Source organism: Leptosomus discolor, chromosome 1 (assembly GCF_034619465.1).
Source record: "Leptosomus discolor isolate bLepDis1 chromosome 1, bLepDis1.hap2, whole genome shotgun sequence".
Classification (NCBI taxonomy): domain Eukaryota; kingdom Metazoa; phylum Chordata; class Aves; order Leptosomiformes; family Leptosomidae; genus Leptosomus; species Leptosomus discolor.
In genome coordinates, this window is record NC_141391.1 from 155,057,368 (window position 1) to 155,078,705 (window position 21,338).

The window sequence follows — 21,338 nt, forward strand, 5'->3', positions numbered from 1 at the left end:
GCAGCCACCTCAGCACTGCCTGGGGGTAGAGCACTGCTCCCCCCTCCCCATGCATGCCCAGCAGTGAACCCGGTGCGTGACCTCCCGCACCCTGGTCATCGAGTCCTGCGAGCCCCTGGGCCGCCGGAGCACACTCTGTGCTCAAGAACAGACGAGCGTATTACTAATAAATATGTGACTCAGACCTAGCTCTGCAGAGAAGTCGCAAGGCTGGTGGAAATTAATTTGTTGGTGGTGGCAAAATGGCAAAAAGATGGCTCTGGGACCGTTTAATACAGACTGGGACCATGCCACCCGGCAGTGTTTGCATCAGCACTACAGCAGTAGCCCCCACGATAAGCTTTTGCAGATGTTAGCCTCCGTCCCTGCTTACTGGTGGGCAAAGCAAAGCAGGCAGGTGGGTTGCAAGGTTTCCTGCAAGGCCGTTGAGGATGGCACTGTTACAGCTAGAGGAGGGAGGAAAGCCTGGCTGACTGCCCGTCCTGAGACAGAGCTTCCCTCAGGGCATCTTCCCGTCTCTGCAGATATGTTTCAACTTGCCAGGTTTAGCTTGGGAGCATTCAGATCCCGCCTCAGACCATGCAGATCTCCGCTCCGACCATGAATGTTTCCAGATCATCCTCCCTGGCGGGCTCCTCTTCAGGGCTCAGACCCAGAGCAAAGATCTCGACAACCGCAGAGCCTCCCAGCTGAAAGGAAGAGCCGGCGTGACGCACCTTTGGCAATGACAGCTGCGATGGGCAAAGGTGTCACCCAGGACACAGAGCTGCTGCCGCCACCTGCGTCCACTGATTTGGTTGGGCCTCCCGGGAAGCTGTGCATCTTCATGGAAAAAGCTGAACTCTCAACATAATATTTTTAGCCTGGTTTCCTAAGGAAATGAAGATCCTGTCACTTCATGTCTGCCCATCTGTCCCCATCAACCTTTGAATCAAGCTGGCTACTTGCAAACGAGTGTGATGGAGCATTAGAAGTCTCGAAAATATTTAGATTTCTAACTGTGAAAATCAGTAGCTGGGAAGGGATGAGAAATACAAGGTAATGCATGAATCTCCATCTGACAGAAGGGAAGAAAGGGACAACTCAGCAGTCACCCGTTTCTGTTTGAAAGCTCCTTATAAACCTCAGCACGTGGTATTTCTTGCCACAAACCTGGTGGGTAGAGAATTCCCAAAGGGAACGAGCTGCGTTAAATGAAGCAGAAACTGCAGCCTGTCAGAGACACCCCAAATGTGAAACTGAAAAGTTGAGGCTTTGTTCAATGCACAAAGCAACTTGTTTCCCTCTCAGCCTCCTTTTCTCTGACAGGTTTGCAGAAACCTTGTAAGAAAACATAACAGAAAAGCAGGAAATCTGTGTCGCTGTGAAGATGTGTATTTGGGGTTTTTTTTGTGCTTTACCTACCCGTTGAGGGTACGCATGTGTCTGCATGTGCACATGCGTGTGTGCTCACGTAAAGTTTATTTAGCCACCAGAAGGCACTGAATGATGGCCGCTAAGCGGCTTTCTGTGCATAGTGGTTTCAAATAGATATGGCCAACTCCAAGTGACGACTGTCACTGTAAAGACTTCACCTATGCATTTTGTTCACTTCTCTTACGCTTTGGCTGCCTCTGCTTTTCCAAATCACGTGCTCCTTATGGCAGGGTTTATTTCTCCCTTTATGTTCCTGGCCCGCCTTTTGGGTATTGCTGTGAACAGTCAGCAAAAAGCCAAAGCAAGATCCCTAGTGCCTCCAGTTCTCCTGTTTAATACCTCCTGAAATACCCACCACCACCTTTGACTGAAAGGGTTGTCTGCAGGGAGTTGAGTAGGGGAAGATGATGACCCAAAGCTCAGACTCTGTGATCTCTCCGACTGTATCTGCTGGCAGCGCGCTCTCAGGCTGCTGGGCATGCCCTTGGGCCACCAGCTCATTTCCTGGTAAAGAGCTGAGCCCTGTCAGAGGGCTTTGCTATCACGGCCAACTTCACTCTGAGCAGCCACCTCCGGGTGAGGTCCTTGCTCCTTGTGACGGCTGCTTTGAATTTCAGAACTGAGAAGACCAAGGGTTTATCTGAGGATTGAAAGAAATTGCAGGGAATTAAGCAGTCAAAGGGAAAGTGCAGTTTCTTACAAAGAATTGGTCAGCGGTCAACCTTTTCAAGCCAACAGCAGATGCAGGGCAAGCAGAGAGACAGTAGTTGAGGCACACGGGGGACCCTGGGGCAAGCATGGGCCCTGCGTGGTGAGCTCTGGGGTGGCAGCAGCCTCTGCCACTCCTGGCTAGGAACAGGCTGACTGCTTTGTTTGGTGTGGGTTAGCAGGCTGATAAAATCATAGCTGAGCTGGTGTAGTTGCTCCACTTCTGTTTGATGCAAATGAACAAGACCATGCTCCCCCTGAGCAGGGAGGGAGCGAAAATTTTAGTAAATGTAGCTTGTTAGGTGGTCTGGTTTCGGTCTCTGCAGGAAAAGAGCTCAGCCGTGACTCTTTAGAGGGCCCCTGGGGAAGAGCCCGATAATGTAATGGAATAATGAGTGTCGAGCGATGAAAGCATTTCATTACCAGCGTTCTCACCCCATGCAGCCCCAGTCTGCTGCAGTTATCGTGTGCTTCTGACAAGAAAGGTCACCATAAGATTATCCTGCCTCTGAAATAGAGCAGCTGCACTTCAGTGAGAGGGTCCTTGCTCCTGTGGGGGCACAAAGCATCAGCAGATACCCCAAAGCAAAGGGATAGCTGCGCTTTGGGGTGCTGCTCAGGGGCAGAGCAATGGATTTCACTGCTCTAAAGAACAGGAGTTGTTGCCCCCTCTCCCTCCATTCAACCTGCCAAGGCCCCACTGTGTTGCAGAGGAAGCTGGCAGTAGATATCTCTTCTAAACCTAATTCTCAAAATATTCACTACTTTCCTTCCTAAGTCAGTAGTTACTTCCCTTCGTAACCAGGTGGAGTCTTGAACAGATGGAGGTATCTTTGAAGGCAACGGTGCTAATTCAAAGTGGGAGTTGGACCATGAGAGATGAGCACTCCTGCTACACTTCCCAAACTGAGCTGCTGAGTGCGGGTTCCCGGCACGGCAGGGAGGCAGCGTCCGTGTAAGGCAGCCCCAGCCCTCTCCTTCTCAACTCAGGCGGCCTAACGAGGGCACAGCGAGCCCCTGACCTGCCACGGGCGGCTTGTGTGATGTTGAGTTATTCAAATCCCTCTGTTCTCCGTTTCCTCTGTGGTGAACTACAGTTAATGAGCCTTCCCTTCTCTTGCTCGCCGCCTGCTTTGTCTGGCTGGGTTGCAGGCTCCTGGGCGGCGCTATGGCAGTGCCCAGCACCTCCCCTTGTGCCAGAGAGCCAAACGCCAAGAAGCGAGCGGCAGCCTGCAGGGCACTGTGGAGCCCGTGGCAGCAGGGCTGGGTGGCCTGGGCGCTGCAGGGAGAACAGTGCACCGGAGGGGGGTGTGTTAAAATTCAGCCCTCACGTGGCTAATGCAAACCTGGCGGTCTATGCACGAATCTTTGCTGAAGTCGGGCCACTCTTTTTCCTGCAGCGCAGGCCCTTCCACGATGGTGTCTCTACCTCAACCTTCAAGGAGCAGCCGCGTCCTTCAGTTCACCTTCTTCTTCCACGTACAAGCGCTGAGCAGCTGAGCCCTCTGCCCTGGCGGCCACGCTCCCGATGCTTTCCCTGCCATCGCTGCCCTGAGAGACGGCACCTGCTTTTCCCTCTGCCACCAGGCGAGCTCTGCGGACTGCCGTTTTTAGCACCGATGAATCACGTTGCCTCTGCTGACGGCAGAGAGCAAAAGCCCAAGCAGCCCCTATTACCGGCATTTGCTGCTAAACCAGAGAGGTTTCAGCAAGCAGATGTGGACAGCTGGCCGGGCGGCTGTGCCTGGAGGCACGGGCAGGAGTAGGCAAGAAGAAGAAACTTCTCGTGAAAAGGGTTTTCATCCCTCGTGGTGCTGAACATGCCTCTGTACAGCCTTCCCTCCCTTCTTTTGCCTACAGGGGTTGCCAGCTTCTGCAGCCCCCGGCCAGCCCTTTCCCCCTCCTGCTCTCTGCTTTGCCCCACAGACTTTATTCGCAGGAGCAGGCAGATCATAAGCACTGGTAATGCAAGTGATTTCACTAGAAAGGTGGCAAAAATGTGCACATGCTCCAAGTTCTGAGTTCAGTACATCGCTGAGATTTCTCACTTCCTCCATCACTAGTGACAAGGAAGGCGTCAAGGAATTTATGCTAGTACCGGTGCGTTTTTTGACAGAATTCCTTTTTGTGCTCCTCCATTTAGACCCTTCATTTGGTTCCTTACTGCTGTTGATATTTTAGACAGTACCTCTTTGGGGGCAGGAAGGACTCCATCCTGAGAACTGCAGGAGATTGTTTGTTGTTGCAACAACCCAAAGTCTGTTGCTAAAAACCCGTCAGCTTGGCAAGAACGATCAGCTAGAAAACAGTGCCACTTGGCAGGTTTTAGGTGCCTCCTTATATGTGGTTGTCAGGTCTTGATAGGTACAGCTGCTAAATCAAGTAAAAAAAGCCAACACAGATAATTTCAATATTTAATGCTATACTCCAAAAAATAATCACATTTTAAAAATACCTTGCCTGCATTTTTTGTAATCGTTTAGTTCCAGGTTAATTAATTTAAAACACACGGATTAAAAACCTAAAAAGTAGTGTTTTTCTCGTTGATCTACTCTTTTGCTTTTCCTCTGCAAGGACAGTTGAAAGAACTTTTGTCCATTCCTCTCAATTTCTTTTTATATATTTGGGGTAGTTTTTATACCTTTACATTTGTTATGAATACCCTGATCATTGGATGTTCAACCTGGGCCACCTGCAGCCCGTCTCTAGTTGCACACTCAAAGCTGTATAGAAAATGTCTGTCTGATCCGTTACTGTTGGCCTGAGGATACAAGTGCAATGAGGAAGCACTAATATCAGTGCAGCGTTGAGCCTGCCAGGTTTCCTGAAGCCTTAACAGCTGAGTGCTGAAAACCCAAAAGGCTGTATTTCATATTCGGGTTTGTTTGTTTATTTACTGGGAGAAGGCGGGGGCTAAACTGCTGCGATTCAGTCAAATCACAGACCTCTACACATTAAGTGGCTCCAAAAAGGGATTAATGGTGTTCGAGTACATGCAGTTCCCAAGGCTCCAGCAGGAATCAATCCCTTCTACAACAGGCAGAAAAACCTCCTCATAAATAGTCAGGTTGAGATACTGGTTGTGTTTGTAATGTTTCGTACAATGTTTCTGATCAGAAGCCATCTAATCATTATTATTAGTGGTTTTAAAAGAGCATCTCCAGTACCCCATAGCTCAGAGGCCACCCACCTTCCAGTTCTGCTCTTTGTCCTTAGTCCTTCAGCTGGGGATGGGGATTGGGAGGTGTCCAGCCCCGCTCCTGACGCAAGCAGACACAGCCGCTTAAAACACACAACATGATTTTTTTTTATTTGTTTAATCAGTTTACATTCCACAACTGACAGTTTACTTATTTATTTTTTAATTTTCCATGAACAAGTTGTTTAGTTAGTTACCAGACAAGATTTTAATCGATGGAAATACAGTATTCTGTGCCAATCTGGATAAAAACAAAACCAAACAAAATCAGAAGAAAAAGAAAATTGTCAGATGTAGGCAGTTTTTCGGTGAAGTCCTGTGATGCTTTCTGCAACTTTTGTCTTTCAATGTTACAGGGGTTTGTTCGTTCCCCCTGTTGGTTCCCTGATCTCAACAACCCTGCCACTAAAATGGTCCTTCAGGGCCATGGTCCTGCAACCACCAATGCAAGTACACAAACACCCGTGTGTCTGCAGATTAGCACCTTGGAGTAACAGAACAAGAAGTTTGGGTTTGTTTCATGTTTAAACAACTTCGGTTCACCTTTTCTGCGACAGATTACAGGAAGAAATGGGAAAGTACAATACACTTGATAAGGTGTCGCATTACTTGTGAGATTAGCCACCACACTCGCGTCTTACCAGAACGACCTAATGCCGTAGTCAGTTGTTGTTGATGTATTGTTAGCACCGATGGCCACAGGAGCCACTTGGCCTATTGCAGCAGCACAGAAGTCCGAACCTCTCCGGACGTGCCACCCTCGATTACTTCTGCTAACTGCAGGTTACTACCCAAACCTCATTAAACTCTGTGTGGATTGGCTAGAAAGTGCTCTACTTGGTTGAGCGGCTGCATACATTGCTCAAATATCCTTGACAATGCCCAAAATATAATGAGAAATGGACGTATTTGGGGATTTTTCAAAATATGCTAAAGTTTAATATATTTTAATGTAATTCCCAATCTAGCAAAGCAATTAGGCATGTGCCTAGCTTTAAGCATCGCGATAGCATCATTAATGGGACATTCATGCTTGAAATTAGGCAAGTGCTTACGTGCTTTGTGGGATCAAAGCTCTGTAGCAGTGCTCTGATGAAGTCAGGATCCTGAGTGTCTTAATCCTGGCTTTCACATTTACAGCCACTGCAGATTTGGATAAAGCAGCTGCAGTCTGGATTTTCAAAACTGCTGAAAACAGAAGGCTCCACCTGCAGCTAGTAGAAGTTGGGAGGGGGCATCGGACCACTAAACACCAGGTCTTTTCCCAAGCCTGTGGCTTCCTGTCTCTAAAATGGCTGTAATACCTACCTGCCTCAGACAGGTCTGATGTGACTCATACTTGTAAAATTTTCTGAAGAGAAAATAGGACAGATAAACGCAATGTATCAATGCATTTTTCTGAATATGCCTGAGTATTGTGGCATTCTAGGTCTTCTCTAATCCAGCTTTGATACGTGTGTACTGCACTTAGATGAAACACGAACACCTGGCCAAGATGCATCCACATGACAAATGCCTTGTACCAGTCACATTGTTTTACTTGGGAATGTCATAGGAAAGTGCTGACGTACTTCAGTTTGCAGGCGTTTAAGTGAATTACCCTAAGCGTCTCAAACTCTCAGTTAGAGACAGTGATGACTGCAACTTTTGTCATCACCGAAGGATGGATGTGGGAGTTGTTTTATTTCTTCTGAGCAAAAAGATGCTTTTCTTTAAGGAAAAAAGGACCAATGGGGGAGTTAAGGAAGGGGAACCCTCCAAAAGCTTTTGGCCAGTGTGGTAGCTCACGGCTAGGGCGAATATTACTTGTGGCAGAAGGAATCCTAAAGAGCAAATATCTGCAGGAGGCGCACCTGCTGTGGATGGAGGAGAGCCCAGTGAGTCTGATTTCTTACTGATCCTTCTGCAAAACGCTCATGCCTTCACACGGGCGTGTTTTGCCATGCCTGCACGTATTTGCCCTGGGAGTGTGTGATGGCACAAGTGTGAGACAGTGAGGAGTCAGACCCACACTTTGAACTAGCGGAGGGGTTCATGAACAGCACGACGGGAGCTTGCAAGGCAAGGTGAAGCTGTAGCTCTCGGATGGGAGATGGCCCTGTGAGCTCCACCCGTCCTCCTGCCTACCCCCTAGGATCGCCCCGGTGCCGGGCATTGCTGCTGTCCCCCGGGAGGCTGTGCGTTCGCTCCCTGCTGCAGGGTCACAGCCGTGGTTATGGCTTTCATCAGGAGGTGAGACAGCTTCTGTTAAAAGAAAGTGGAAAATTATCCAAGAAGACAATCCAAGTGCGGCATGGGGATGAGGGGCCAGGCAGGCCCCTCTTGGCAAGCTACACCCTTGGCAAAGTCAGCCCAGCAGGGAGAACAGTGTAAAGAATGGGAAAGAAAGATAAACTGGGACAGAGTCATCCTTTAAATCCTCCTCCCACATGATGTTGCACATTGACTTTATCACCTTTTAAAGGAGGTTTCCTTTGACAGTAAAACTCTGAAAAGTCTGCAAAACCCCCATGGGACACAGTGAGTCGACAGCTAAAAGAGCAACCTCTGAGAGCCCCACGTGCCAGGACCCTCCCCTTCCCCTCACAGAGAGGGAGGGCAATGATGAGAATTCAGGAACATTCTGAAGTCTTGCAGAAAATGGTACTGCGTCCTTAAATTTGTTTTATTGTCAGGCTCCTCCTCATTTTCAGAGTTCACTCTTGAAGCCTTTATTTCTTTTTCACAGACATCTCAAATAACAAAACAGTCACATATGCAAGAGTTGGTATGGAATGGGATTTAGAGAAAAACAGCTTTACAGAAAGCATCTCTATATTCTCACACAGAGGGAGGAAAAGGGAAAGGGAAAACAGGAGAGGAATGTCAGGATGAAACAGTACAGCTTGGTCAAGGTGGTACCACGCTGAAAAATGACTTTTGATCCCTGGAACTCAGCTTTATCTTCCACTTTCTGGCTAAAGTATTTTCCTAACTACTGGTACACAGTATTGAATCTTCACTTTACAGGTCCCTGCAGGCCAGCTGAAGTCCCTCTTGTCATAACCTTAACAGTATTTTTAAAAATAAAGTTGTTCTGAGAGATGAGTGAAGATTGTCAAGTCACTGACTTAAATTTAGCTGTAGAAATAAATAGTAGTGACCATACATTGGCACAGCATCCAAAGTTCATATAGCCCTGGAGTTTTCAGAAATGAGTTTAATTCCCCCACTTCTCTGACTGTGTTTCTTTTATTCAGGCAAAATGTGGGAATATACAAGAGCTCCAAAGTTCTTATACTGGATTAAATTGCTGGTCCTTCCAGACAGCCTTGCTATCAATATGCAATTCCAAATTTTGGCTCTGAGACACTCTCACCATGAGATGGAGACGTATGTTCAGCCTTGTCAGAGCAGCTTTCTGAATAATACAGTCACGGTTCATTCTCTTTTTGAGTCCTCAGTTTAGTTTTTCTGAGGACAACTATAATCCCAACAATAAGGGATGAAATTGCAATCTCTTTAATCTCTATGTAAGCTGTTTGTAAAGCAGTTATTAACATTGAAAAAAAAAAAAATGAAACTACCCAAACTGTACCTTGGAGAAGATTTTTTTGATTAGCACTACCAGCTAGATGACTTTTTTCAGGCCAGCTTGGGGATGGCGCAAGAAAGTAACCTTGGAACAGCTCAGCCATTCAAAATTTTAGAATGTAAATTCACTCTTTGAACTGCTTCAGCAATACTCAGGACTGGCAGAGAAGGATGAAGAGTTCAGACCAAAGATCTCTGACCTCCAGCACTGGGACCACCCAGTAGTCTGTGCCTGGAGACCACCACGAGGAACTCACCTCGAACGCAACTTCCAGGGGTTGAGGCAAGCCCTGTCCTTTGCAGTCATGTTGCAATTTGGGAGGGGAAGGCTGCCGTGAACATCTCCTTTTGCTCCAACAGTCTTCCACAATGAATACCTGTGTTTTGCATGGTGAGCCAGGCCATGCACCTGAAGCACAGGGCCACAGCTGATCTCCAGATGGATGCTCTTCTGCACTAGGTTTCATCTCACCAGGATTTAAGATCTTTTAAGATCTTGGGACCGCCCAAGACAGGTGAATCATCACCCTGTGGAGTGAGAGGGAGCTCCTAAAGCTGACTTAAATGCCAGTTTTACTGGTTCACCATCTAGAAGTGATTCTCTCTCTTCATTAACTATACAAGAAACCCAGGGAGATGAGCCCATTAACATCAAGAGCTCGGTTAAGTGCCTGAGGTTAATGGGGACAAAGGCAGGTCAGAAAATCCAGACCTTTGTGGAGCTTGACTTCATCCACAAAGGCACTCCCTCACAAAGGCACACCTACTTCAGAACAGCATCCGTACAGAGGGCCTCTTAATAAAGGGTGAGTCTATTGAGAGAGCTAACGAGGAACAGAAATTCTGCCATGGCTTTTTCAGTCCATTTCTTTTCCGTAAAAAAAGCCCTTGAGACCCAGTCCTATGACTGGATATACCCATGTGGATGTCTGCGCTGCTGACTTTAGTGTGGTACCCCTCCTTGACTGGCACAATGGCAGAACGAGGATTTTCCTGGGAAATCGTACTTTTTAATTGGTTTTGATTCAAAACTGAGATTACGTGAGGGTCGTGAAAAAGAAACAGTCCTTTGCCTGAAATTCTGTACATCAACCTCGGGTTATTTCAGGCAATCATGAAGCTTTGGACATTTTTCATAAATTTACAAATATATATACATATATATACATATATACATGTATAGGTGTGTCAGCCTATGGGCGAGATTTACCACTGCATTGTTCCAGCTACACACAAGCATAATGTTGTTTTTTTACAAAAAGAGATTGGTATAAAGTTGGAGTGACTTAGCAGTGACTGTTCCTGTGTCAATGCAAAAGATCTTCAAGTGGGCTGACATATAAGTACAGCCCCCTTACCTAAGTCCCCTCATCACATATACACATAAATAGGACCCAGTCTTACAGTTGCTAATGAAGCAAATTTCCTATTGATTCCAATGACCTAATCTAAGGGAATTTTACTTGAAAAAGAACTGAAAGTTCAAGCCCATTTTAGGTACAGTTTATAGCTTTGAAAGTTGCAACATCTGTTGTACTAGACCTCAAAATGCTTTAAAATAATTTAAGTTACTGCAGAAAAAAAATCTTCAAAAATCCCCAAATACGCTTTTCTGTGTAACTAGGGGAAATTTTGTCCTGCAAAAGATCAAAGAACAAATACATGAATATAAACACTCTAAGTGACGGAAATTGCCAAGTAAAAATAGTAACAGTTTAAATTAGATGGCTGTGATTGTTGTTGGTGCCCAGGAGCTATAAATAATTCAGCACACTCTAACTGAATAGTCTAAGGCTGCACTTTTATTTTATTGTTCTGATTACTCAAACCTTTTTCTTATGATCTATATTGTTAATGAATAACCCTTCATAAAAAAATACAGCCTTATGATCTACAGTCAGATGAAAACTATTCTTGAGATTAAATGTCACAAGAGCTTAAGCAAATTAGGAGCGTATATGTTTTTTTTTAAAAAAAAACTACGCAGGCATCGAAGGCATTTAATGTTTTACTCCTGTTCACTAAGGAGGAATCGGATGCTGAGGCTCTTTTGTGTAGATGGCCCCAGGAGACTGAGCTGTGCCTGATTCATGCTCCTTGGTGTCTACATCACTTTGAAACTGGGGCGAAACCCGCAGGTCACGCAGCTTTTTGAAGTCTTGACTCTTTATCTCATCTGCCACAGAATCACTGTTGCTGTTTGGGTATTTCTGACCAGCTGGCAAAATAACAAGGCCACTTGAAGGAATTGCCTTTACAGAGATTTTCCTGTGCTCTGCTGCCACAGGTGGGGCTCAGAGCCACGGAGATGTGAAGCTCCCTGCTACGCCCAGCAGCATTAACTGCGGTCTTCGTGCTGCTGACAGCCCACGCAAGCCCTCTGCAGAGGACAGAAATAAGACTCAGGTGGTGTCCTGCCATGGCACTGCCTCTTGGCACAGTGGGATTTTTACACTAGGGGATGACAAACTTTTCTGACTTGGAGGTGATGTGGTGCAATCTTCTCTCCTGTGAGGCCATCTGTGTTGGGGAAGCACCTCACAACAGCAGGTTGCAACAACCAATCTTGCGAATACCAAGGCTGTCCTTCTGCTGGCACTTCAGGTTTTTTCCCTTAGCTTTGTGCACTCAGAAGGTGACACCTGTGGGTATCGCACACGAGTGGTTAGTGCCAGGGTCTGCGGCACTGGAAGGTAGTAAGGACTCGTGGGCACAACTGCGTTTGCGGAGGTAGGATGGGTAGCTCAGGACTGACTGGATCAGAAGTACCTCTGTCAAAACCCTGGATTGAAGAGCACTGATGGTCAGCTCTGGAGAGTCTTGCTGCAGTGTTTCAGGATGTTTCTGCCCTGAGCTGTTCCCTGCCTCCCTTTCTGCTGGATGTATCTGCCCAACAGCAAAACAGGCAGAAAGAAACACGTATTTGTGTCTCAGCTGCTTCCTTTCCCTGCATCTCTAGGATCAGAACAACATTGGCAACTCTTTCTTAAATATCCAAACACATTTTGATGGCAAATACCCAATTCATCCCAGTTGTATTGTGCTTCCCCACATCTCTTCAGCAGATAGTTTCCATGTGATCTGCATGCACAACTTAACACAGATGCAGATGGCATCTGAATTGCATTGCAACTCCTGAGTTAAGTATAAAAGAATAGAAACTAAACCATTATGCTGCATTTTGACCTGTATTTTCTCTCTCTATAGTAAACATATTTACAGGTTACTCGCACTCACATCATTTGGGATGTGCACGTGTGTGTCTAAGGAAGGAGGGGAGTGAGGGTGTCCATGTGTTTACACCCTAAGCAAGAAAATTTTTGAGGACTGCTTTCTGTCACTCTGCAGGAGTGTTAATCAGTGAAGGAAAAATATAAAAATGCAGTCCTAGAAGGGACTGACAATTCCTGCTGCTGATGCTGCGGGTGACATTGGATCGTCCTCGCGTAATTCTACCAATGCCCGTCAATTTTGACCTATAGCAACAGCTGTTAGATCTCCTTTTTTTTCCACTCCCCCACCTTCCCCTGGATATAACCTATCTGAGCCTCCGTTATTTTCATTGCGAGTCTTCCCCAAGCAAGGAAGGACAATTGAGCTGAGATTCTGGAGCCCTTTACTAGAGGTGACCAGCATTTCTTTTTCCTCTTGTGGCCTATATTGAGGCAGTCATCTAGGCTCTTTCTCCAAGTTAAACCCTAAACACGTGCGAGGCATGCTGCAGTTAAATTGACAGCATTGTATCAGGCTCCAGTTCTCCCACTGATGTCAACAGGACACTTATCAGAACCCCCTGGCACCAGCAGTAGGTCATTTGTTTTAAAAAATATTGCAATCTCTAACTAAGGCTCTGAAGAAGACCGTAGGATTGGGTTATTAGTGGGGCAGACAGGATGGAAACCCTAAATCGGCAGGGGGAATGGTAACATCTGATGACTGTTTCTTTCTCAAGCCGGAGATTAGATACTGCAAGTGTACAAGCATGCATTTCATTTTCAGTGTTAACTAAGGCAGCACTAAAATATTTTCTAAGGCACCTGATCCAAAACTCACTGGAACCGAGGGGAAGGTTTCTATGGACTTCAACAGACAATGGAACAGATGCATTATATTCCTGGCTATTACTGGAAACGGTGGGGCTGTAAGTTTTTTGCTAAGCTCTGTTTTTAGGAGTTTTCAGCTTAGACTGGCAGAATCAAGATCTTATGGATCTGTCCTGGAGTTTGCAATTAAACTTTAGGCTTTTTTGAAACTCAGTTCCTGACCTTGGAAATTCACCCATCACTAATCTTTACATGTCGTTTGGGCTTCACGCACACTTCTTACTCTTTGTCACTCAGTGGTGCCTGGCAATCGTTCAGAGCTGTCTCAGCTTTTCACCTTGATTCTTCTCTGGCTGGCTGGATAAGCACAGCAGTATGGGCCATGAAAGAGTGCAAAACCTGGGGGCAAGGAAATGCAGTGTTGGTTTGTGTGAATGTTCCTGAGCCCTTCTAGGCCTATGTAGAGACACACAGAAGAAAGAGCTCTAATAATGTATGTCTTTATTTAAGCTATACTTGGTAACATATTATTTCCTCTCCATTTCACTGCTGGCAGTTAGCTTGGCACTCAAGAATTAAGGACAGATTACAGTGATTTTCTTCTGAGCTCTGCTTATCAGTGGGGCTCCAGGGATGAGCCTGATTCAGAGGCGCTGCATGGTGGGTAAATGGACAGCCGTGGAGACACAGTCTTTCAGGAACGCTTGGGAATCTGAGATATCCCCTGCATATCAATCCTCTCCCTCACCAGCCTTGTTTTATTCACATCCAATGAACTGCACAGCAAACATACCATAGCTAAAAGTGGTCCCAAATGACTTGCATCTACAGGAAAGCAGAATACCTGCACTCTCACAATTCTGTCCTGGGAGGATGAGGATCCTCTGTTTAGAGGACTCTGAGGGGTTTTTTCCCCCTTTCGTTTGTTACTGCAGCTGGAATAACATTTTAAAAAGTAATGGTGATTTTTCAAAAGCAGTATTTCAGAGAAATTGCTCTGGTCACTGGTGGTTTGTGATCCACTGGTGACTGTCCCTGGGGTAGAATGAAAGATTTAAAAAATCCCAACTAGAAATATAACTGGAGGGACTGTACTGTTTAGATCAGGGAAGATCAGTTGTGTGTTCGCAGAGAAGGAGAAGGGAGAGATGATATATACAGGTGGCCAATATGAGTCAGGCATTTTAACACACAAACAGCTTTAGCTTGAAGAAGAAGGTGTCCTATACAGTACATAAGATACAGAGAACATGGACTCCTGCCGTGTAGCCCCCTCACATACACAGTGCCCCCTGGCAGGGGTGGGCAGCAGAACCCCGTGTGGCTAACTCGCTGCAGTCGCAGGACAACTTCACTGTACAATAACTGAGAGTCACTATACACAAAACCTCAGCCTGCGGATCACAGTGGGTTGAGCCAATTCACCCTGCGTCCCTAGGACTGGCATTTTATGACCCCTGTGTTCACTGCAGTCAAGTTCCTCTGTGGTCTCTGGAGCACAGAGATGTGTTGTCCCAGCAGTGCAGCATGAAAGGTGCGGGAAAGAGCCTCCCGGCTACAGACCTCGCATTACCACCTCACGGAAAGGGAGACTAAACACCCGCTGGTACACCAGGCTAGGGCAAGAGTGTCACTTTAGCTACAAGGAAGGGATAGGAAAAGAAGAGCGGGGGCTGGCCTCTGCAGGAAGCTGAACATCATCCAGGAAAGCACATTCTTAACTTTAAGCATGTGAATAGTCTACCAAATTTAAGGCGATTAGTCACATGCTCCAAGTAAAGCACATGCTTAGGCGCTTCGCCAGAGCAGATCTGAGGGATGGGTTCAAGCCCCTTAATGCTGGGATCACAGCTAACAGATTTCTAATTAACTACTCCTCCAACTAGAAAACCACACACTAGTCAAAAAGCTTGAGTCTCTGTTCAGAAAGATATTTCAAAGCCTCCCCAAAGTGCAGAAACTCAGACTAGATGAGAGTGTGCTGTGGCTCAGGATAGATGGAGACATTAACCATTGTAAATTTGGATTTGGATCTATTTTGAGTCAACCCTGTTCTAAAGATGAGTCTGAGCCAACAGAAAGCACGGTGGGGCCATGAGTCCCTTTCAAGGGTATTGAAGCACGCAGTGCTCCTCCCAGTTCTGTGAGTAGCATGGAGGGAAATTAGCAATATCCCAAGGGGGTTTTGCCCTTATTTGAGGCAAAGATGAGAGAACTAGAGTTTGGACAAACAATCTCTTTGGGGATCCAGTTTGAGATTAAGGTTATGCGATCATCTGCTGCTTAAGACACTTACGCTCATAGTTTTTAAGATGCTTCATAGCCACACGGGCCTTAGAAAGCCTATGCTGTAGTGAGTGGAAAATCACAGAACTGGCCTAAAGATCCGGAGTTAACATTTTTCTATGGTAAATAAAAATAATCTTAACCCTCTGCCACCATTGCCACACACAGACAAACACACAGGCTCATATACAACTTGTAAACCAACACCGTCAGAGAATACTTAGTCAAGGCAGAATTATTTTCATGCTGTCTGCAGAAAGAAAGGAAAGCTTTGAGAACCCATGAAAGAGCAAAATTATTTCCATTTCTTTAAATCTTACTGCTATACCTCTTTCAAAGGTGTATCTGTAAAAGAATACGCCCTGTGACCAGTCACAGACCACACAAGACTGTACATCGTCACAGGAGCTGTCGTACTGCTTCCCACGCCACAGGGCCTCATGGTGGACTCCAGCTAGATACCTCTGTGCCCTTTAGTTTACCTGGGTGGCTCCAGGTATCTGTATTCACGTGAAACACCTTCACTACCGCACTCAGCACTCCAGAGGAGGAAGAAAATTTGCATTCAAAGCTGTTCTAATGAAACATTTTTCTAAAGCATTAATCTCTTAATGAAAAGCTGTTTTTTCTCAAAATTGTTCATATTTTGAAAAATTTTGCTTTTTTTTTTTTTTTTAATAGGTCTCTTTTGGTTTTCCATTACTGATTTTCTGATTTCAGTTTTCATTTAGCTTTCCAAAAGCTGTTTTTATTTTTAATTTCCTTCTTCACTCCAACAGTAATTCATCAGCCTCCTTACCTCGTAGGCACTTGCACAGTCAAACCGTTTCAAAGCTTCTCTAAACCACTCCATTTGAAAAACTTGCCAGAAAAAAAGAAATAAACCAATCTACTTAAAAAGGAAGTTTCTTCAAAAGGCATTTTCCACATGAATAAATAAATACTTTCTCCAGTCAGATCCAATGGAGAATGAAATGGCAAAACTTCAGTTGCCAGGGATGGCACTTCAGTGGCGACACACTGGCTTGGCAGCTGGCACTGGCATGTTTGGGGAATCTGTAGGCCAGAGAAAGCAAAAGCTAGGTAGATGAGCAAGAATGAAAGAAACCCAAATCTATCCTACTCCAAAATGCCCTCCAGAAACTTAATTTCTTTGGGCACTGTTAATAAAGCAACATCATCACACAAGGTGTAACGAGGAGGGGAAGCAGGGTTGGAAGGGGAATGGCTGGCTACGCAACTGTATTGCATAATTACTTTGTTGGTTGGATTTTTTTAACCGAGCAAAATACTGTTTCTTGGTAGCTGCCTAAATGGTGTGACCTGGAAATTAATGCTTTCATTTCTGTGCAGTATGCACAGTTCCAACAGGTTGCCTCCTTCTCCTGGTGAGTTTTTGTAGGTGCAGAGGATGATTTTTATTGACTAATGAGGATTGATGGCATGCAGCTATCAGGTACGAAAGGATTGCTGGTACTATCCCTGAATTAAGAGCATGTTGTGCTGGGTTGGTTTTGGGGAGGCCTTTTTTCTTTGCCCAGTCTCCCTTTGTCTGTATGTGGTACCCTCACTCCTGCACATGGCTGTTCAGTCATCGCCTCTTCAGGCTCCATTTAGTTACACCCTTGGCCTTTCCTCCCCACCTTCCCCTCAGCCACTGTCGCCCTGCAAGGACTCACTGCCCTCACAGCCAAAATGTTTTGCTTCCTCTAATGGCATTCACTCGCCTCTCCAGAGTTTGCTGTTATTTAGCTCTTCTGGGACCTATGACCTGAATGATGGGAAGAGCAGAGTGAAGGAAAAAGGAGACAACGGGAAGAGGAGTAGCAGGAAAAAGAGAAAGACCAAAGAAGAGAGAGAGAGAGAGAGAGAGAGTCCCATTTGCGGATTCACAATTATATCATACAACGCTTGAGCTCATGGGAAATGGATCTCCGTTCTCCCCATCTGACCCTTTCGCTTCCATCTGTACACAGTTCTCCCAGATGGAGAGTGGAGATGTCCAGTGAACCGGGGCAGTTTCCAAAGACAAGATGGGGGAAGGTCTTATTTGGCATACATGAACACAACAAGAGGCGTCTCTTACTTCTCCCTTACAAAAATTAGCTCCCCTTTTCTCCTTGGCAATGGCTTTTGCCCAGTTGTCTTAAACATCCAAAATGGAAACTCGATGAAATCCCACTCCAGGAAATACCTGGGAAGAACAACTGCCAGGGCTCCCCCCACCTCCCTTCTCCCTGGTTGGTCTTCCCCTGGATCCACCATCCTGAACTCTCAGATGCTCCGTGAAAACAAAAAACACATCCTGAAATCCACCAGAGGAGACACGCTGTCTCAGACCTGACGGCTTTCCTCACGCTTCTGCAGTTGCGGTGCCTCAGTCCTGGGCCACAAACACAGCATGGATGGTTTAGTGGACAATCACATTGCAATGTTTTAAATTTTTCTTTTTCTTAAAAAAAAATAAATAAAAGAAGAGGGAAGAAAAAGTTATACACACATGTATCACAGCATTTTCAAAAGGCCTTCTGCTGCATTTACGTTAGCAGTTCAGCCTCAGTTGTAAGCCTGGATGTAAGGCAGCTGGAAGATTAAAATCTCATTGTTGGAAAGTCCGCTGAGATGTCCTCATGGAGTTTTTTTTGTTGTATTCTGTTTTTATTTTGTTAGATCTGTTTTTTATTATTATTATTTTCACTTGTTTGCTTCTCTCTAAAGTTTGGCAGGCAAAAAGAAAATGCTTTTCTGCTTTTCCCCACATGTTCTGTCCATTTTGTTTTCTGTGTTTTAAGAAAAAAAACTTGAAAGAAAACCGAAACCAATGACAGGGCAGGCTTCTGTCATTTTGTTTTAAGAAAGAAAAAGAAAGCGGGTGGGTTTCTGATAATAGCCTTGAGGAGGTACGTTGTAGAGTGGCTCAAATGCTTGATTTGTTCCTTTGCTTGCTCTTTGCATTTTCCCTTCTGGCTGCAATGGACAGGCTTTTTGTCTCCCCCACCCCACCCTCCATGTCCTGTACAGATTCTGGTTCCAGATCCCCCAGCCGGACCCCCTGTTCCCCTTCCCAAATGGCAGTAGGTAGGTGCAACTCTATGTTCATTCAACATCTAAGGTATGATGCTGAAGTTAAGAGTTGGATGGAAGAGCCATGTGAGAGAAAAGCTTTCCCATTGCTGTGAGAAAGAACGAAGCAACACAGAGTCCAGTGGAGATGTGAGTGCCGTGTTGGACTCAGCTCTACCTTGGCACTGGCATTAATTTGAGATTATATATATATATAATTATATATACATATGTATGCATGTATAGCTATACATAGACATATATATATATATATGTGTGTGTGTGTGTTATTTGTTTGCTATTCGTTTTAGCACACTGTCCCATTCTCAGGTCTAGATTTGGGGCAGTTGGTCCTGGGGACAGGTTGGACAGAAGGGGCCAGAGTGCAGAAGAAGCCAGAGATAAGAGTGAGGCCCAGGCCCCCCCACGCACAGAACATGGACCAGCCATAGCCATGGCTGATGTCGTCGGGAAGTCCGTACAGGTAGCGGGGGTAGCGGGAGAGCTCAAAGTTGATTCCAGCCACGCACGTGCACAGTGAAATGATGCAGAAGGTTCCTGGAGAAGAGTGGGAAGGGGAGAAGGAGGGAGGGAAAAAAACAAAGAGAAGTTAGAAGAGTGATAGACATACCACTGTCCAAGTTGCCTCAGAAGAGCTGGTACAAGCAGTAAGGAAATACCTAAGGGAAGATATTCCTGTAGAAAGGGGCTTAGTCTAGCAGCTCCACGGGGAAAGGACTGAGTGCCACCAGAGCCTTGAATATCGCTCTGATGCTGAACAGAGCTCTACGGAGAAACTTCAACAGGAACAGTTTTTTCATTATGAGCACTCCCTTGGGAAACAGAATGCTTCACGAAACCACTGATTTTTCTCGAATTTTGCTTTAGACAAATACAAAGTGAATCATCATGTTTCAGTAATTTTGGGGGGCTGGGAGGGAAAGCTTGAATTTTTTGTTTAATTTCAATTTTTCAGTGATGGATTTTATAGAAGAACATATTACAAAATACTTGACGTCTTCTGGCTCTGTTGAAACGTACATTTGAAATGACTTGGGAGATTTTTTTCAGACTTTTCTTATATCAAAATCTGAAATCTTTCATTATACACCCCTATTTTCAATATTTCGAAATCTCAAAATCCCTAACAAAATTCAGATTCTACCCTCTGCATGGCTCCAGTCCCAAACTAGATACCCTCTGCACTGTTGGGGAAATCTTCAAAATATTCTGCTCTTGTCTTCCATCTCTGCAGCAATATTTCATTTCTTCCTGAGAACACTGCGAGAACAGGCTTCATAACTCTGACAGGTGGTAAGTGTCAAGGAAAGACACACGTATCAGATGATGCTGAACGTTAGCCCACCCAGATGAGTCTAATTTTGATCTTTGGCCTCCAGCTTCACCAAAGCTAAACTCTCAGCTCCTGAAATGTCACCGTTGCCACCCACACACCAAATCATGGATAGCTGCAGATGATGCATGCCTGTCTCAAGAGATAACAACTAAAGACAACATAAAGTTGGTAGTTTGTTTTTCCTCTCTAATTCCTCCCTACGAGGGCCTCTGAATTGCCAGGAGAGGCCTGGGCACAGAAGGCAACCTACAGGACACGTGCTATTGTAACACGCGTGGTCAGTCCTGTGTGTTGTCCCGCTGTTCATGCCCAGATCGGTAGCGTGCCATGAGGGCTACCTGTGCAGCACGTCCTGCATCTGCTCACTAACAGCTGCTGGTGAGGAATCTCCTAGTCCCATCCCTAAGATAGCATGATCCTCCAAAGCAGCCACAGCCAGCCTGGTTTTAGTGTCAAGCTCCTTTCCTCTGGTGCCCTTGCCGCCTTCTACTCCTGCCTGCTGTTGCTTCTGTTTCTCTTCCGCAACATTTTCCCTGTCGTTTCTCTGCTGCTTTGCTCTTTTTAGTTGCAGTTGCATTGAAGAAATGGGTTTTACATTCCCCACTCTGAAGACACAGGTAAGATTATGTGATGAATTTGCCTAGAATCAGGCTCAGAAACTGGGGTAATTTGTAGGAACATACGTACACCACCAAAAATGTGTGGACTTTCCACCATACCCACTTCCTTTACTCAGTAGGAACATCACACAGGTCTGGAATCTGCAGGCAAATCTCTATCATGGACCTGCTGTTAGACCATCATCATGGCCGTCTCTGTTCCATCTTCTGATCGCTGCTTTGTCTATTTGGACTGTGTTTTCTCCAATGTGTTTTGGAGCACCATTGTAGATAGTCTTTGTCGTAAAGGTCAGGGAATATGGGAACTCTAGGTGCTACATATAGCTGACAGATGGCCCAGGTTATTCATAAGTGCTTATATTATGATAGTGCCACAGGGTACCCATGAGGACCAGCAAGCTGCTGTGACAGGTACTATGCCTGTTTAAATAAAAACAGCCGCCTTGCCTCTCACCAGCACCCAATTAGTCTAAAATCACCACTCTGGACTTTTGCAAAAGCCTAATGAGATCCCAGGCTCTGGAGCTGTCTTCAGAGATGTTCTATACTACTTCAAACCACAGATCAGAATAAATGGGGTGGTCTCCCTCCTGGAATCCCTTACTCAAAAATCATGTGGTTTGATTGGAAACTACACACCCCTTTCCATGTTTTACCATGCCACAGTAACATGAAGATGTCTGGCAAGAATGTGGTTGTTCCCTGGGTGACATGTCAACATGACTACTACACTGCGGGATCAGGGAAAAAAAGGATCCATCAGAGCCACTGTGCTCTGAACAAAGCTCCGTGGCTCATTTTGAAGAGCTGTGGTTAGAAAATGACATGAAAGGCCTTTCTTTGCTAGCAAGAACATGATAATTTCAGCCCTCTTGAAATATAAGATTGTTAAGAGAGGTGGGTGGGAAAATCTGTGTGGCCAGACTGAAGCTGCATTTGCTAAGTACAAAAGGGAAGGAAATAACCTTGGATTTCAGATAATCCCCGTGCTTTCACGCCTTGTCTTGGCTGGTTTGATCACAAGATCTTCAAGGCAATGAGTGTTGCTTACTCTTTGTATTCGAACAGTGCCC

The 21,338-nt window shown here is 45.6% G+C and overlaps 1 protein-coding gene across 2 annotated transcripts in view; it reads right to left on the reverse strand.

Moving 5' to 3' along the window:
• Nucleotides 1–18,595: 18,595 nt before the first annotated feature.
• The window catches only part of TMEM178B (transmembrane protein 178B), a 220,020-nt gene continuing 217,277 nt past the window's right edge, over nucleotides 18,596–21,338 (reverse strand). For both annotated transcript variants that reach the window (XM_086467880.1, XM_086467872.1), the window contains one exon: nucleotides 18,596–18,846. In XM_086467880.1, coding sequence (XP_086324006.1) covers nucleotides 18,596–18,846 — 251 coding nt within the window. The remainder of the gene's footprint in view (nucleotides 18,847–21,338) is intronic.